The sequence below is a fragment of the Struthio camelus genome, chromosome 5 (assembly GCF_040807025.1).
Source record: "Struthio camelus isolate bStrCam1 chromosome 5, bStrCam1.hap1, whole genome shotgun sequence".
NCBI classification, from domain to species: Eukaryota; Metazoa; Chordata; class Aves; order Struthioniformes; family Struthionidae; genus Struthio; species Struthio camelus.
In genome coordinates this window covers 17,772,900-17,791,255 of record NC_090946.1, presented here as the reverse complement: position 1 = coordinate 17,791,255, position 18,356 = coordinate 17,772,900, and the positions used below count along the sequence as shown (strand labels likewise).

General features: G+C 41.4%; 1 protein-coding gene across 3 annotated transcripts in view; it reads left to right on the top strand.

Annotated features, from left to right (window-relative positions):
- The window catches only part of MOB2 (MOB kinase activator 2), a 117,521-nt gene that overhangs the window by 69,311 nt on the left and 29,854 nt on the right, over window positions 1-18,356 (top strand). The window contains exon 1 of one of the 3 annotated variants that reach the window (XM_068944768.1): window positions 16,038-16,245. The exons of the other annotated variants lie outside the window; for them this stretch is intronic. Within the exon in view, the coding sequence (XP_068800869.1) occupies window positions 16,136-16,245 (110 nt within the window). The 5' untranslated portion in view covers window positions 16,038-16,135. Of the gene's footprint in view, window positions 1-16,037; window positions 16,246-18,356 lie in introns of those variants that run through there. 3 annotated transcript variants of the gene reach the window in all.

Genomic DNA, 18,356 nt, shown 5'->3' with positions numbered 1-18,356 from the left:
AGGAGTAACTTCTGTGGTCTAGAAGTTTCCTGCTTTTGCTCTGCCCACCTGCTCACATCTCAACGACAGTAGTTCTGAAGGCCATTTGGTGTTGGGGAGAGAGCTTCTTACTGTTCAGGAGAAATACATGACTGAGTAAATAATTTGAACTTTTGATATTTTGCATTGAAAATTGCTATTTTGTACTGAAAATCTACTGAAAAGTCTAGTTCACAACAAAGCAAACACGGAGCTGAATTATGACGCCTCTATGCCTTAATGTTGCCTGGTCTAGAGAGATGAATAAGTTTACCATTTCACTGTAGTGACTCTCTTGGTTGGAAATAAAAAGTGTGAATTTCCACTTCTGCATGCACTGGAAAGTTTTTAATAATAAATCTGCTGCATAGCATGAGTAATTATGATAATGGTGAGGCCGTTTCTGTGTTAGAGAAACAAACTGTATTACAATGCACATAAAGTATTTTCATTGTCATGGTCATGGAAAAAATGAATGTTCTCCTGTAAGTACATATTGGAATTCAGCAATGTCACTTCAAAATAGATCCGTCTATATCTGCTGATTAAAAAAAAAAATGTTTATAAACAAATTGTTTCTTTAAAAATATATTTCATCTCATCCATAAGGGAATGACTCCCTGTTTGCCCAAAATACATCCTTCGGGCTTCATATGCAATACCCAGGCCCGATTTTCTTTATCAATATCATTTGGAGTGATCCTTTGATTGCCTGCCTTGTACATAGGACAGTGAAGTGCCCTATTGGAAAACTGCAAGACTGGAAGGCTATTGTCGTCTTGTAATCTGCTGCAATGTTCTCAAGCTGTTTTGTGACACGCGTGAGTGTACTGAAGAGCCACTCTTGCTTTTTCCCTCTCCAGCCTTGCGTCCAGGTCTCTTAGTTTCTCCAGGTATTTTTCTGTATTCTGGAGCAGTCTGGACTTCCTCCCACAGTGGTATCCAACACAACATCCTGGCAGTGTGGAATAATGGAATAAGGAGTTAGGTACAATTTTTCTCTGTATACGCTCTTACCACTCTCATTTATGGGGACTGATGTAGTTCTACACACTGGGAAATGTTCTTTGTTTTTGTTTTGTTTGCAAGGACACGTGTGAAGCTATTAGCATAAGCATGTGGTTTAACAGTAGCTACACCACTGTAATGGCAAACCTCCCCTGGAAGGCACTTCCTGTCCGTAGGTGCATTTCTGCTCGTTTTCTTAGTGCCCGTGATTCTGATCTCACCCCATGGTGAGCTGGTTCACAGCACTGAAGTAGCAGACAACTAAAGCTGTGAAAATGCAGTCTTCAGTTGATTTGGGCAGGGAGAAGTGAACAAAAATGCTCCCTTTTGAAGAAGCTACCTGATAGAGTGGCTTAGCTGTATCACCAAAATATGCCCTCAGAGGGTTTCAGAAGAGATCCTAACAAACGTTTTGTATTGGGAGACTACTAAAGAGCATTGTTAAGGGGGACCAGCGGCCCTACAGGTTGACCGCATAAGCACTAATTAAATATTAGTCCAATATAAACAATGCTGAAATGTAATTCAGCAGGATTTTTAGAAAGTAAAAAATTCAGTTATTAAAATGGGTATTTGAATGTGAATTTAGTTTGATTTCTCTGTGTCTGTCCACCGATATCTGAACAACATTGCAACGTTTGGATTCTCTAATATTTATATTTGCACAGAACAGATGTTTGTTGCTTTCATTGAAATGCAAGGCCATTTGCAAAAGGTTACAAAAGCAGAACAAATGCCAAGCTGCTGATCCGTTTCTCGTTGCCAGTCTGTTTTTCTTAAACAACAGTCTGCTAAATAGAAGTTATGGTACAAAAGTAGATGTGTACTGCACAGGAGGATAATCCGTTTTTACTTTGTTGCATGGTAAGAGGGCACGGGCTTTTAAGTTTTGTTGGAAGTTGATTATCTTGAATGCAAACGAAGCAGTAAATGAAGCACCAAAGAAAGTAAACTGCAGCTTTCACTATTAGTAGAGGTATAACACGTTGAAGCTGGGAGATAGGTGCAAGTTCCGACTTGCATAATGGCAGTCTGCTAAGCCTTGTATTTATCATCTATCAGACAGTCCAACAACCCTTAAAGTATGTGGAGTGTGTTTATGGAGAGGGTGAGGGTGGATAATGTTTTCAATGAATTCAGGTATGGGTGTGTTAACAGTTGAGTTCTGGACATTAGAAGTAGCATGGTTGAAGTGAGGCGAATGACACTGTTGTGGGAATAGAGGGGCACAACTTCTTTCAGTTTTTTTCGTTGCTGCTGTCTGAATACGTTCCTTGTAAATGGTGGGAGAATGCATTGGCCTTTTTCTGGGTTTAAGGGAGGAGCGGGAGGAAGGCTTGGGAGGCAACAGGCAGTAAAAGGGCACTGCCCAGCATTCCACGCTAATGGCCGTATTAGCAGATGCTAAGCTGTACTCATTCAAGTGTTAGGCTGTATCATCTTCCCCTCTCCCTTCTATCCAGTTCCTTGGGTCAGATAGTTTGACTTGAAACAGTAGTGTACTTGGCTGAAGGGTATTCAAAGATTATAGTGGAAGCAACACAACGATAAAGGAGAGCTAATTTTGTGTGCAAGAGGACATAAAATTTTTGCCACGCGCTCTCCGTTTATTTCCTACAACCTAATTTTGAATGAACGCACTGCCGCTTCTTTTTTCCCTGTGGTTGTAGGTAAGAAAGCAAAGAAAATGGGTTTCAAGAAAAACAAGTTTTTTTTTTTTTTCCTTGAGGTTTTTAATCAAAGGTAGCACAACCTGTGTGGGATGAAATGATCTTAATTGTTACCGAGCTGATAAAGTATTTATAGAACAAGGGCCATATGATATTCATAGCCCTTCTATCTGGAGAATATAAGTAATTTGATGATTTTACAAATTTTTCTTTCCTCGCTCAAATAAGAGTACTAATATTCTTCTTATTGTCTTAGAATGGAAATATTCTCTGGATTTCTAAAAGTTAGAATTAGAAACTTAAACAGAAAATATTTTTAACCTTTCAATGTTATTAAATGAAGTAATGTTCCTTTAATCTGTTGGGGAATGAAGATCCAGGTCAAGTTCTGTGTGCTTGTTCATCCCTATTAAGATTTGAAAAATAGCTTCAGATCGTTTGATCAGTCATGCTTACGTTTTCTTGAGCAGGCACTTGGATCCCTTCTAAATTGGATATACAGAAAAGAGCCACAGTATTTAAAGATTGGGAAAAAAATCCCTGTAAATGAGACATAAAGAGATTTTTTTAAAAAAATTTCTCAGAAAGTCAAAAGGTGAAAATGATATCTAGCTAATAAAGTCCAAAAAAAAAGAAAGAAAGAAAGAAAGAAAAAAGCTATAATCTGACAGAAAGGATAACAGGATAAATTGGAACAATCATTTGATGTTAAAGCCAGGAGTTCTCAAATAGTCAAAGGACGTAGGTTATAACAATGGATGTGAGCAGCCACTGAAACAAATTACTGAATAACTGATTTTTCCTTCCTGGCATATATACAAGTTAAAACCAGATGCCTTTCTGGAAGGTGTACTTTAGCCAATTAAGTTTTGGGTTCACTACAAGGCTAACTAGATGGGAGGCAGACAAGAACTGAAGGCTTATTTTGGCCCTAAAGCCTCCTGGTCTGGTTACTGTGGTGTGCTGGCGCATGGCGCAGCGGCGGAGCATCCTGGGTTGAGCAGTTTGTTCTGCAACGGGCACCTAATTCCCCCTGCTTCCCCCAGGGCCCCTCGGGAGTTGCTCTGTCAGCAGCAGCCACCTTCTCTTGGCTGCTACCTTCCTGTGGGCTCCCAAAGAGCGTGTTAGATTAGTGCAAGCCCAGTAAATCAGGCTTTTCAGGCACGTGTCAGGTAGGTCCTGCGGTATGTGATCCGAGTCTGCCGCTGGAGAAAATGTGTATGAATCATCCACTGGAGAAGTTGGGTGTTACCAATGTGCGTTTTGTCTGTGCTCCAGATGTCTTCAGTCATTGTTGGTAGAATATGAAGAGGATTTCTGAGAGTGTTCCTCTCAAAGGTAGAAGAAACTTGAGTACAGCTACGGGCTTGCTTTTTTTTTTTTTTTTTTTTTTTTAAACAGTATAGCTTAGCTTGTTTTGCTTGGACAGCTCAGAGGCATGGGTGAGGGGTGACTTTAACATGCCTGTGCAGAGCACAGCTTTTGTAGGAAGTGCTGTGTCTACAGTAGCAGCCGCTCTTTGCTAGCACTCTGTATTTGTATAGATGGAATATCTTCTCTGATCAAAAAAATTGTGAAATAATTAAAATATGTAAGCTATAAAAACTATAGTGGAGACTTGACTATTTAGTTTATCTACAATATTAAAACAGATGAAGTCAGCCCCAGGAAGGGGTATGCGATGCTGATTGTAGCTACCTGACAAATGATTGTCTCCATTTACATTTTAAGATGTGGTAACTATTGCATATTTGTCTTGTCTTCAAAACCACAGTCCCCCAACAAACCATTATGAGTGAAGACAAAGACATAGTCGTATGAGGTGAAAGATAAGAGGAGCTGTACACTTTGTCTGCCTATTGCTAACAGTTGAATCCATATCAATTTATTCTTTCTTCAATTGGCTGCTTACAAGGATAAAATCCTATCTAAGGAGGTTTGGTTCCTGAAGGACTTGCAACGTAGGCTGTAGTCTTTATTAGCCCCCCATGCCTTCCCTCCTGCCTTAGGCAGAGCAGAAGGATTTCATGGTCTGTGGTGCTGATTGTTGTTGGGAGACCCAAGATTGCAGGGCAATGGATGTTTGTCGCTGTGTTCAGCTGATTGATGGCAGGGCTTCACTTAACCAATGGTATTATTATTTCTGTTTCTATTCTATATTGTGGCTTGAATCTAAACTGAGATAGATGCAGATATTGGCCTCTCAATTAGGTGGAATTTTAATTGGCCTTCAACTAGTTTCTTTATAAATTTGGTTGGGGAAAGGAAACTAGGAAACTGTACTGTACAAGAACAGCTAGTCAACAGGTGTAAAGGTAGTAGGGCTAGCAGTGTAGCTGTGGTCAGGTTCTGAATGTGCATGAACACCTAGATTTATGAACAAAACAAAGCCTAACCTGTGGAATACACTATTTTATTGCTTTCACATGCAGCAGTAGCAAAGTGTTTTGAACGTTGTCGTATGACTAGCAACAACTGTACTTGTTTATGATAAAAGGAGGGTTCTTTAGAAACTTTTGCATTTGATTGCCCCTGTTTTCATTGTATAAATATAGAACATGCATTGGGAAGCAAAGTAAGATTTTCTTCAAAGCTATGGAGCTTTAATTCCATGTCCTTGCTCCCTCACCCCTTTGAGGAAACTGCATCATAATGAACTTGATTCTCAAAGAGGTTAGGATCCAAAGTTTTTAATTTCCAGTTTAATATAGCACTTATAAACACGTGCATAAATTCTTCTGAAGCTGATTGGGTCTTTATATACGTATCTAACAACTTGATTGGATTGGGAAGACTGGAGCTGGATCCTTAGCAGTGTTCACAAGCTGTTTTAGATTGAGTGACAAACTTGTAGTAGAACAGCTGTGAGCAGAATCTACATTCTGTATTTTACCGTCCTCCAGCCAAAGTAATGAAACGCTGGATTTTGAAGTATAATCAGAACCTTGAATATGTTGTGCAAATCAATATAATAAGGTTAGCTTTTGATTTTTTAATTTCCTAGTTGTTCTGTGTCTTTTTTTTAACGTGGCTGCTGCTCAGGTGTGGTTACCCTGAGCTGGCTGGCTCTTCAACAGAGATGCGCGGGTATAAGTAAGATGATATAGGGCTGCATCTGTTCAGAAGAATTGTGTGTGTTTCATACTTGCGGCCCACATATGGAAGAGCTTGGGCAGTGTAGATGATATCTTCAGGAGGCTGCTGTGTTTTGTTCCTAGTACTTCTGGTTAACATGTGCAAAACAGAAATACGTCCCGTTTCTTCTTTTGTCAGATGTGTAGCTATCCCTTTTATGAAAACATCAAGAGAAACTCCTGGAAAATCTGCTTTTCTGCTGAATACACATTTAGAAGTTAATTATTTTGCTGAAATTTTAGGGATATTTTGGAATCAGAATGCCAAATTTTTATTCCTGTTTTGTGGTCTCCTCTTCCAGATAGTTAAGACAACTGTGGTAAAGACAAGGGAAAAACAATAATGAAAGATGAAGGAGAAAAGTTACTACCTGTTTTAAAACAATAACAACAATAAAGCTAGTGAAAGGAAAGGTAACTGTTCCTTTACTGAAGTAAAAACACTGAAAAAATTGATGGTGCTGCTCATATGTGGGTGTGTACGTGGTTTTATAATATGGGAAAAATATTCTAACAAGCTAAGAATAGTGGTTAAAATGTTTATTGTCTTAGTAGCATCCTGGTCATGATGCAATTCTCAGCAAAATGTACTGTACTTATTCAGGAAAGTTTAATTATAGTCTATTTTTCCTAGTTTCAAGTCATTTTTAGACCAGTATGTCCAAAGTTCAGTTAACTATGTATTGGAGCTTAGTTGCCTGATACATATCATGCACCTTCAAAGTGCAGAAGTAGCTCCAGATGAAGGATGAATGTATGTTCTAGTCGTCTTCACCTGCCCAGGAAGAAAGCTGAAAAAGAGCTAAGATACTTCAGCTAGTGTGTATCACTTGTATTTACATAAAATTTGGTATATATTTATCTCTGCTTTAAAGAGGATATAAAGGCTCAAATGATTTTACTCACATGTCAGAGGAAGGAGTGGCAGAGTTAGACTTTGAGCATTCTGGAGTCCTGCTCCCCCTCTGCTTTTAGCCCAAAGTATGGGTCTCTCGCCTGCCCATGCGTATTCAATTACAGGGCTTTTTCCTACTTGCAAAGCAATTTTCATCCAGCTTTTAAACATGATGTCTTTACCATATGCAGTTTTCCTAGAAACCTGTGCCACTATCCTTCTTTCGATAATCTGAAACCCTTCCTTAATCCCCTTTCTTTTCTTTGACAAAACCCTTTCTCCTGTCCATATGTGATTATGATCGCATGCATAAATGGCTTTTCTCCGTTTCATGACAATTGCAATGATAACAGTATTTCTCAGTTGCTAGGTAGGAATTATAGTAGTATCATATTATCACCCACTTATCCTAGCCTCTGTAAATACTGATATGAGCATAGTCCTGAAAGCAAGTAACTTAGATAAAGTATGCAAAAACAAAGCGTGCAAAAGTAGATTATAACAGCTTAATTTTATGGGTGTGCAATTGGACTGGAGACTGTTATGTAGCGAAGCTCATGCAGAATATTCTTGGTAGACAGTATTTGTTAACTATTCCCCTCATTTAAGTCCGGTACCTTAAGTGAGACTTTTTTTCTCAGCTTGAGAGCAGACAAGGCTAATTTTCTTACTACGTTACTAAACCATGACAAAGGACAATCTTGTCTAACCGGAACAGTGAAGCTCTTCTGTCAACCATTGCTCTTCTTTGTTTCCCTAGTAAATAAACATCCATTCAAGAATTATAATGGACTATGGGGGAAGAGGTGTAAATCTAGCCAAAAACCAAATTGTATAGGCAAAACAAAGATTTTGGGCAAGAGAGCATCGCAAAAGCTGTATATACAGCAGTGTTGTTCAAAGTCAGATCTGTACTTGGTATGGTATTATTATGGTATGGTATTATTTTTACACCTTTTTTTTTTTTTTTTTTTACCTGCTTGACTGAAGATGCTCTCTAAATTCAGTACCCATCCAATGTGCTTTCTACCTTTTTTTTTTTTTTTTCTCCTGATGTAATGAGATTTGGGTTCTTAGAAACTTCCTTTATTTTACTATGTTTCTCTCTCAAGACGTAATCCATGATTACCACTTAAGCATGGTTTACAGCAGGGTTGCAGGGTTTGCAAGCGCATGTCACTGTAATAAACATTTTTTTTGTTCTTTAAAGTGATAATCCAGCCATAATTTGGAAGGCAATTCTATAAGTAGACCTTCTTATGGCCTCTATAACTTTCTAGTTATTTTTTTAAATTACTTTTCACATATTCTGGGCCTAAAAAGAAAGCTTCTGATGGTTTGAGGTAATTCACTTCAGGTGAGTGTTTTATATTATTTTTGCATAGAGAAGTGATAGTTTCTATATATTTTACTTTTTTGGATGCTCCTCATGAGTGTTTTGCCACTGGCATGAATTCACTCCGTGGCTGGCTTAACTTGGCTTTGAAGAAATGGTACTTGGAAACAATGAATATGATGCAAAAATAACAATCCTACGCATGTATCTTCTTTAATCTGCTGGTTGCTTATTGAATTAGACTAGTGTGCTTCCAGCATATGTTAGTGTAGTGCCTGAACACTGAAAAGTGTACAGGAATCTGGAATTGCCAAATCTGGAATTGTCTTATCCTGCCACTTTTTGTTCAAACTTGTATTCCGCATTTGTGCGCATAGGTTCATCACTAGGTCACTTGATCACGTTAAGTTTTGTGAGGTACCTGAAGTTTTACAGCCTCCAAGTGTGAGATTTAAATCAAATGGGTTACTGACTGCACATAAGCTATTTTCATTATCAGAAAATCAAAGCATGAAAAGTGGGTATATATTTTGGTAATAAGTTTAAAAAACAAATAAGCAGTTTATTTGTGCTCTGCAGTTTTGAAGGCCATGCCTACTGAAGTGTATGTTGCAGATGCAACCGAGTTCTCATGCAGGCAAAACTGGAAGACGTGTACCACAGGCCCAAGACAGCGCTGCTATAAGAACATTAAGGGTTCTTTGGTGCGTACTATGTCAACTCTTAAGTGTGTCATGAATTGTCCTATAAAATGTCAGGATTTTGGCAAGTCAACTCTTAAGTGTGTCATGAATTGTCCTATAAAATGTCAGGATTTTGGCAAGAAATTCACAAAACACACTTTTAACATGCTGACAAAGGGCTGTTAATTTTTCTTAGGGGCTGTAAATGCTCGATCAGCAGCAAGTTGGATTTGATGATTCCTCAAAGATAAGATCTTCTTCATGCTGCTTCTTTCAAGACTATTTGAAATGCAGCCTTGCAACTTGAATGTAAAGACAAGTCTGTGTGATGAGTTAGTTGTTAAGGTCTTTCTGTCTCTCTGTAGCCCTGTGTCCGTCTGACGCGTGCCTTTACACGCACACTGACCAAACAGGTTTTACTTCAGAGTTGTAAAGTGGCCCCTCCTCTTGGCTCATCTGCTGCAATGCAAACAGTAGTTACGCAGCTTTGCAAGGCTGAACTGGAATTTTTTCATCTGTTTCATAAATCTGAACTGTTTCAGGTTTTAAGTTAGGTACTTTATTGCATGATTTACATGGCAGAAGCTGTTATTGGCCTCCTCTAGCTCTGATCTATGCTGGGCCTGCTAGGTATTAGAAACTGAAAATTAGCCAGGATGTAGTGTGTGTATTTTGAATTGTATGGGGAATGCTAACGTGCGTTGGTCTGGGTATGAACCAAGTTAATGTTGTGACTTCTGGATTTTATGGTCCTGCTCCTTAAAAGTTGGACCCAATAAATTGTTCTGTAAGTGCCAGGAATTAAAATGAATAGTTTCCAGTGTTTAATCTTACATAATGTAAGCTATGTGTTTCTTATGTTATAAGACATACCTGGAGAAAAATCTCCTAGAATAAATTTCATGCTTGTTTCATGAATTATTTTCCCCCACGCTGTCGTCTAAATATGACATTACCAGATAAAATCATTTGCTGTACTGAAATGAAGCCAGTCCTAGCACCAAGAGAGACAAACTTGTATTTCCTCAGTGGATCTCTAGCTGTCTGGGAAAACTCGTCCAGTTCACTCCCAGCGTCTTCCCCTTTTCCTTCTGTGCCTTTCCCACCCAAGCGCAGATAGTCTTGACCAATAGCCGTGCTGACACGGGTACCCTCCTTTCCTGTGCTGATTACACCTTTTACTCCTTAGTCTAGAATTTCGTGCCAGTTTGCAATTAGAGGTTTGTTTTCCATGCCATATTTACATAAGTCTGCGAAAACAGTAGCTGTGTTGTAAAACTTACAGGGAGAGGTCTGTATACGTGTAGCGAGGAGTTCTGAATATGTTAAAAAATCCCCGGGGAGAATTTCTCAGCCAAGTTTTAGAGGTTTTGCCTCTTTACATGAAGCTTGAGGTCCAGCATGTTTGGGGAAGGGAAGGAAAAGGAGTCTTTCATTTTAGCTTTTCTGTATCAAATGCATATAGTACTAGTGCTTCCCTGGAGTGCAGCCTGTTTGAGCTTCAAAATTAGGGCAAGAAAATAAAAGGAATGGTAAAATCTGAGATGAAATTCTCACCTGTGTTATCTCTAGGAAGGAACTGGCAGTGTCTATAATGGTATTAATTAAGCATCTCACTTTGTACAGTATGCTATGAGCAGCCCATACAGCATATCAGCAGGTACTCTATTTAATAAGACTTTTTCCTCTGACTTGATCTGTGAGATGTGTGTGTCTACAGACACCCTTTGGGGCACTCTGAATGAGAGGTGTATTAGCTTCAACAGCACATCTTTACTTCCTTGTGTTTTCTTCTCTCCTCTTCTCCCACTGAAAGAAAAGGAGAGGGATTCCCTCCTCTCTAAGACAGATTGCATCTGTCACTTGAACTTCAGTGTCACCCAGAGCTATTGCTAGGCTTTTGCTGCCGCTGTCTTTGAGTGTCACAAAACTGACACTCTCTGAGCTGTTTCTCTGTGAGTATTTTCCAGCTTATTGTTCCTGTATATAGTATTGCCAAACATAGTGTTCTGCAGAACTAATAAGAGGGGAACTCTCTGCTTCTTGAGCTATGTCATTGTGATGTTTTATTATTTCAGAGTTAGCTATGTAAGAAAGGTACAGTATAGCACTTGCCCAATCCATCATTGAAAATGGAGTGCTATGTAACGGTATGTAGCAGCTGATCTGATTTTTCTCTCCAATACCCCTGTAATTCACTGATTGAGAATCTGCTAGCTACAGTATGAAGTCCCCTGGAATATACACTCAGAAAACAAGTGTCCTGACAGCATGTATTTTGCAGAGTGGCTTCTGTCACTCGAGGTAGGATAACTCAGGAGGACTGATTAGAATGCAGATAATTAAGAAAAAAAAACAACACTGTCTTCTCTTTCACAGCCCTTCTCCATTGCAGACTTTGAGCATCTTGTCCTTTCTTAATAGTTCTTGAGTACTTTTCAGTGCTGGTAGAGTTGAGTATCTCCCGCTGAGCTGCTATTAATGCTGCTTCCTTCAGTACATTCATGTTCTTAAACTCTCATCCATATACACTTCTTGATGAACCCGGCATAACTTGACATTTGAGGGTATTTCAGTACAATAGATGTGCCTACACACATGCCAGAAATACAATACCTTTGATATCATGATTTTTCTGTTTGGCACATTCAGCAGTGTTCACTTTCCTTTCTTTTTTCTTTCTCCTTTTTCCTTGTTATTTTTGTTGATCTGAACTCTGAATTCTTCTCATTTTGTGCATCCCTCCCAAAATGCCAAAATATAAACCCTTAGGAGCTCCTTGAAATGCGTCAGTGATGTTTTGAGGTATTTTGTTCTTCTTGCTGTGGTTGGATTTTTTTTTTTTTTTTTGTGGTTGGATTCTCACCTATGGATTAGGTGAGAATATTTTGTACCAATTCTTTTCTCTGCCTGTTGCAGAAGAAAACCCACAGTACTGATGAAGCCAAAGAAGGTGGTTGCAGGATGATAGACACTGACTTGTCATTGTTACCACATCTTTTGCAAAAGCAGGAAATGTAGGCACCTTATCACTTAAGAAGGTGCTTCTTTTAAGCTCAATCTTTTATGCACAAGCTTTCTGAAATGTGTGTGGCTGCTGTTGATAAAGCTTTTATCACAACACTTTGTGTGGTCAGGAAGACTGATTTCTTCTGCTATTTCAAGACAGGAGCTGAAAATATACCCTTGAAATCTCTTTCCCCTTCACAGAATCACAGAACGGTTGAGGTTGGCAGGGACCGCTGCAGATCATCTAGTCCAACCCCCCTGCTCAAGCAGGGTCCTCTAGAGCATATTTCCTAGGATCCACCTCCAGGCAGGTTTTGAAAATCTCCAGCGAAGGAGAACTCCACAACCTCTCTGGGCAACCTGTTGCGGTGCTCAGGCACCCTCACAGGAAAGAAGTTTTTCCTCATGTTCAGATGGACCTGCCTGTGCTTCAGTTTCTGCCCATTGCCTCTTGTCCTGTTGCTGGGCGCCACTGAGAAGAGTTTGGCCCCATCCTCTTGACACCCTTCTTTCGGGTACTTGTAGACATTGATGAGATCCCCTCACAGTCTTCTCTTCTCCAGGCTGAACAGGCCCAGCTTTCTCTGCCTTTCTTTATAGGAGAGAAGAAAGTCCACTAGAGGTCCACTACCGCCACCTCCATACTACCTTTTAAGACTGAGTTGACTTTGACCTCAATCTGTCTTCTGTCCAAAATTCATGCCTCTACAGTCTATTAGTGTCGCTTCTTCTTGGCCTCTTTGCTGCTGCGTGACAATGACAGAAGGGAGAGCGAATGTAGTCTCGGTATAAATATTGCTTAGAGGCAAGCTAAATGATAACATATTTTCATTGCTAATTTTTGAGCGTTTGGTCCGGAGAACTGGGGATGCACTGTGAGGTAATTGGAAAGGTTACTTGGCTAGGTAGTAGAAAAGCACACGAAAGTTGGACAAAAGGGCCAATTAGCTAGCAAAATTCAAACATTGTATGTCAGGCAGGGACGCACAGTAAACTTCAGTTTAATTTAAAACAGACCTTTACAATCTGACGTTACAAGGCCTCATTTCTTATAGCTCAATGCTGACTTGTACTTTAGTCAAAATAATGGTTGTGATCTCCCCCCCGCCCTCCCGCACTGTTTGCTTGTCTGGGTTAATATGGCTTGCTTTCTTTTCCAAACTTCTGGATACTAGTATGCATCTCTGTGGTGGCTGCTTTACACTTAACTTTTATGGAACCCTAAAAGGGGCAAATAAATAAGTAATTGAGCAACTGCTGCTTATAAAATGTTTATAAATACCAAGTATTATTTATAATATTTCTTAATATCATTCCTCGGCTTGGTGGTCAGCCTAGGCCCTAACAAGAAGTTTGAGTTTAGATGGCATCGATCACAAAGCGCTCTCTGGTGCTGAGAGAGGCAGGGATCAGTGTGGAAAACATTCCATCGGTGTCCTATAAGCATCTATATTTATGTGTAAATGGTGAGAGATGGGGCTCTGCTCTTCCTACGGTATTGTTTTGTGCCCTTATTCTGTGCCGCTGTCGACTCATCGGGTATGGTGGTGATACTGTTTTGTTGATACGTCTGTAAAACTGCCACTGTCATAAAGCTTGCTGTTGTATCTGGCCCGTGCACGGATATTTCTGTTAAAAGTTTCGTGATGATTTCAGGATACAGTTCAGTGACCTTTAAAGCTTGACTGGTGGGTAAGGGACGGTAAGAAGCACTTTGCCACTGTTGAAGCACACTTAAATCTCAGGTTGGACTCAGCAGTTGTTACATGCAGAGAATGTTGAGGTGGCAGATAAAAAAAAGAAGGTAATGATGGATGTAAATAGCCGGAATATCAGATATCTTTGAGACACAGCCTTGAGAGAGTGCAGATATGCATCCTTAAGAATAGGCATAGCTAGAGAGCATACCAGTGGTTGTGTACAAATAAATACACAGCTTTTTAGATAGAGTACTGCTCTTTCTGGATATAACAGCTTTCAAGCAAACCCATTTGTGTCTGCACATACACTCTAAATCTTTCAGTTTAAAGTATGAGACTCCATACTGCACATATGTTTTAAGTTACTGTACATTGATGCCATATAAATAAAAGCATACGTGCTTAAGTTGTGCTTCCTGTAATAACCTCAAGTTTCATCTTTATGATTTTGGAGCATTTAAAATTGAGCTTGAGATATTGCTTTCTCCCACGACTTAAATAAAATCTAGTAATACAAATAAGCTGTAGCATGCAGTCAATCCAAAAGGGGGATACTGCTTGACTAGAGGAATACTTACAGATGGAGGAAAGGCTGGAAAAGGTGCCGTGAAGACACATAGTTGAAGAAAGAGACAGGAAAGCATCGGTTTGATCCAGAAGCTAACAGAATAGAAATATGGGTCATTTATCTAGGTCAAAGTGAACTGATATTAGGTTTACAAATTTGATTTTGGTTTAATCATCAGTTCCTAATCCTAGGCCCCCATGTAAGGTCACTGAAGCCTCTGTCTCTGAAGAAGTGGTGCTTAGCTGTCAGAGGTGTGCAGAGGCCAGCCTTCTTAAATGGTAAATGTTACAGTTCATTATCTCAGAGCTGTACTTATTTTGGTTTGACCCCTGGATTTTTCTTAAATTTATCTTGGACAGACAGACTTTCATTAAAGCCTAAGCTACCTTATCTCCCATGCTTGTTGTTTTCAGGACAGATTTTTAACAAAATTCTTTGTGCAGATTTCATTGGCGAACAAAGAAAAGCGCAACTTCCCTCTTGGCAGGTGTCCTTCCATTGTTTGCTAGGACTGTTGCTTATTAGTGTTACTGTGACAAGTTGTTCTTATTTGGGGAAAAAGACTGAGTGGGCATCAGATTTTTCAAAGGTTTGGATAATCTGTGTAAAATGCACGACTGCAAAGTGGAAAGCTAAGCTCTGTTCTGTCTTCTGCCACAGGCTTCCTGTGTGATATCAGTGAAGTCATTAAAGCTCTGTCTTTTATGGCTTGCTTGAAAAGTGGGAGTAAAAATACCTCCCACTTCACAAGGATGTGCAGGCCTAACTAGTTCTTTATGGATCTGACTCGGATCTGTGACTAGCAGGCAGTGCGTAAATGAAAAATACGGTTCTCTGTGTAGGGGCACTGGGATGGAGAGTAGCATGTTATTTCTCCAAGTAGGACCTGTGGCTGGCGTTTCTTGGGTTTGCTTAGGTTTGTGCAAATAGCAGCCGCATTCCAGTCCACTTTGACCACCTGAAGCAAATAATGCCTTTCAGCTGACAGTAGCAGTGGCATTTTCTGTGCTAGGTTTAATTAAAGACCGCTGTTGGCCTTCTGTTTGCAAGGGGAAGATGCCAGTTCAGTAAACTAACTGGAGACCTGTCCTTTCTGAGTTCACCTGGTGCTGGGAGATGTATGTTAAAAGGGCAAAAACACTGTTTTCTCCAAGACAGTCTAGGTAGTTTTTTCCATGTCAGAATGAGCAGTATCCTCAGGGCTTTGTCTAGGTCATGCTACATCCTACCCATCACTTCTTTCTTGTGATTTGCCTGTAAATGCTACTTCTGTGAGCCAGTGGCACAGCAGCCTGTCAGAAAGGTAGGTGTCAGGTGCTGTTACGTGGCATGGCTGAGGAACTGGACATACAGCACCGATCTAGAGATCTGCTACTGCGTATGGGAAAACTCAAAGTGGTTTTTAAGTGCGGCACTGCAGATCTCTTGTTTGGGGACCCTACTTAATCAGTTGTTGCCCTCTAAGGACCATCCACCCCGCAAGTTCTGGCTCTTAGCTCTGGGAACCTGCCAGGTCATAACGGCAAGGTGGCTCTCCCAGCTTCTGGCTTACTCTTTTTCACCTTTCTTCTTCTCATCAGAGTCCTTTGATAAAGATGTTGATGCTGTTTCCCAGCCGAAGTTCACTCTGTGAAACTGTAGTTCTGATGCAGAACATACAGAGCTCCGCACTTTTGCTGGCCCGTGCCCTTATTTATGTGATCCGGTCCCTAAAGAGCAGTGCCAAGCCTCGCTCGTGAAAGGCTTCGTTATTCCCCTCTCCAGCAAGGGTCGCGGCGGGGCTGCCCGGCTGGCGGGGGCGTGCCGCGGGGGGGCAGCGTCAGGAGGCGACACCCTGCCGCCAGCGCGGCTGCTTGTCCCGCTGCTTAGGGGCCGCCAAGAGAAGCGGCAGCGTCCGGGGGCCTGGCCGCGCACCCGGGCCGCCCGGCGCTCCTCGTCCGCCCTGGAAGGGGCGGGGCGGGGCGGGGGCAGCCGCCGCGGCCCATTGGCAGGGCCGGCAGGGGGCCGGGCCGGGCCGGGCCGGGGGCGCTCGGCGGGGGGGAGCGGAGCGCCGCGCCGCGCCGCGCCGCGCCCGGCTTTTCCGCCCGCTGCTGCCGCCGGCCCCGCGCTGTACCATGGTCGGGGATCACTGCAGCCTCCCCGGTGATCGGCCCGTGCTCGCCCAGAGCCCCAAACCCGGACTAAGCTGCAAAATGGTCCTGCAGGCGGTGGGCAAAGTGCTGCGGTAAGGGCGGCTGCGGGGTCGCGGCGGGTGGCGAGGGAGCAGCTGGAAGGCGCGGGTTACGGAGCCGGCCCGGCCGCCTTGTTGTCCTCGGTCCTCTCGTGCCTGGAGGAGGGAGGCGGCTCTCGGTTCCCTTGGACTCTGGCGTAGCTCTCTGGGAGGGTGGAAGTTTGACTACTGATAGCTGCTTAAGCAGAAGCACTTGTCCACGCATGACACTGCCGTGAAGTTTCGTTTGTGGTCTAAACTAAATTTCCAGGACATAAGGAGACGGTGAAGGTCCTGGCTTTTCATTAGTAGTCGTCAAATAAGGACTCTGACAACGACTGCGTTTGCTTTGGCGTGTTTTATACAAACATATCTTCAGATGAGGGGAAAAAGTTGCTCATGTGGCTCAGAAGGGCTTGTGTGAGCATCGGGATGTGTATGACTACAGAGACCAAAACCAGACTGTTTGGCAAAGGACGCAGTAATTTGATCGGGGGAGTTCTGACCGATTCTGATTCGAGGGGAAAATGTCACCACAAATATTAGGACTAACAGCTTCATTCTTGGACAACTGGAGCTCTTTATTTCAGTTAAATGTGCTCGGATATTTTCTCAGATCTGTGCTGCTCCGAAAAGGAGCCTTGTTGCTCAAGCGTAACTTTATTTGGCAAGCTTTTGTTTGTGCCCGTTTCCTGCTGTCTGTTGCCAGTTGTTAAATGTTTGTCAACAGAAACATCGCTCCTCTCTTACGTTGTTGACTCATGTTTCTTCTCTCCCCAAAGTAGCTTAGAGGAGACCTTTTATTCAGTTAGAGCGTTCTGATCACAAAGTGGAAGAAAATGACTGAGATCTAGCTGTGCCTTGAACTAAAGAAATTTAGTGGACTTGGAGCAGACTCGAGCATTTGTTGCAGTGGGTTTTTAAAGAAATACTGTCTTGCTGTACTTCATGTCTTTGTGTTAACTAACATTTTCTGCAGGAACTTATTTTTGAAGAATTTAGGTTTCTTTTTCAGCTTTTTAACAAGTGTAACCTTTCAGAACTATTTTACATCCCTTCTTAGAAATTTTGGGAGGGGGGTTTATAATTGGTGTTACACACTAACTCGTATCATAAAATACTTTGGCCAGAGGCTGGCTATTCATGCTGTGAAGCTTTTGAAGTTTTTGGTAGCTGTTCTATTGGCAGCACTCCCAGGTGTAAATAGATTGGTGCCTCTGTAGGAAGGTATTGCCAAATCTTTTGTTTGGCAGCTATGGCAGTTTATTTTAAAGTATAGGTAGCTTCCTCTGACTTGTCAATGAAACATACGTATTTTTGTTTTGTTCAGTGCACATGTATGAGAAAATAAAACTTCTTCCTTTCCCCTCCAACGGGGATGCATGCAGAAATTGTGCGTAACTTGCTCTAGCTTTTTTCTGAGGTTTATTTTCAACATATATTATAAAACTGTTGTGAAAGCAGGAAAAAGTTGCTGTTCTATAGGAAATATTTGGGACATAGAAAATAATAGCATAGCTTTATTTAGCTAAAGCTGTTATTAAAGGAGCGTGAGTACTGTTTTCCAGTAGTTCTTTTTTAATGTGTCTTTTCATCCTGGGTTATCACCTCTTGTTACCTGATCAGAGAGAAATGTGAAGTCACAAAAACTTTCTTTGGATGATAGACTGGGACTCTTATTTCTCCTCTTGGACGTACTTCAGATGCCTTATGTATGTTACTTCATCTTATTTTTCTGCAGTTTATGTTTGTAAAACAGATAAACTCACCATGTTCTGCAAAGAGTTCAGACAGCGTAAGTGCTCAGCTACTGGCTGGCAGCCTAGGTAAATAATCGATCTGACAGGGGTCTCATTGCTGCAGAAATCATGTGTTTGTGCTTCTTGAAAAGTGTGAGCCCAGTGATACTGAAAGAAGAATCCCTGTGGGACCCGGTTTAGGCTAAAAAAGGTGGCTTGTTGCTGGCAGCTGTGATGGCATTCCTTTGAGTGTAGACATCCAGAGCTAAGCTTTGTCTGCTTTATACTGGGTAGAGAACAGGCAGTTTGACAAAGCCGTTCATTTTGCATGAAAGCAGATGTGCAATGCAAGTCTGATAAAGAGTGGCTAGCTCACCTGTCAACCTT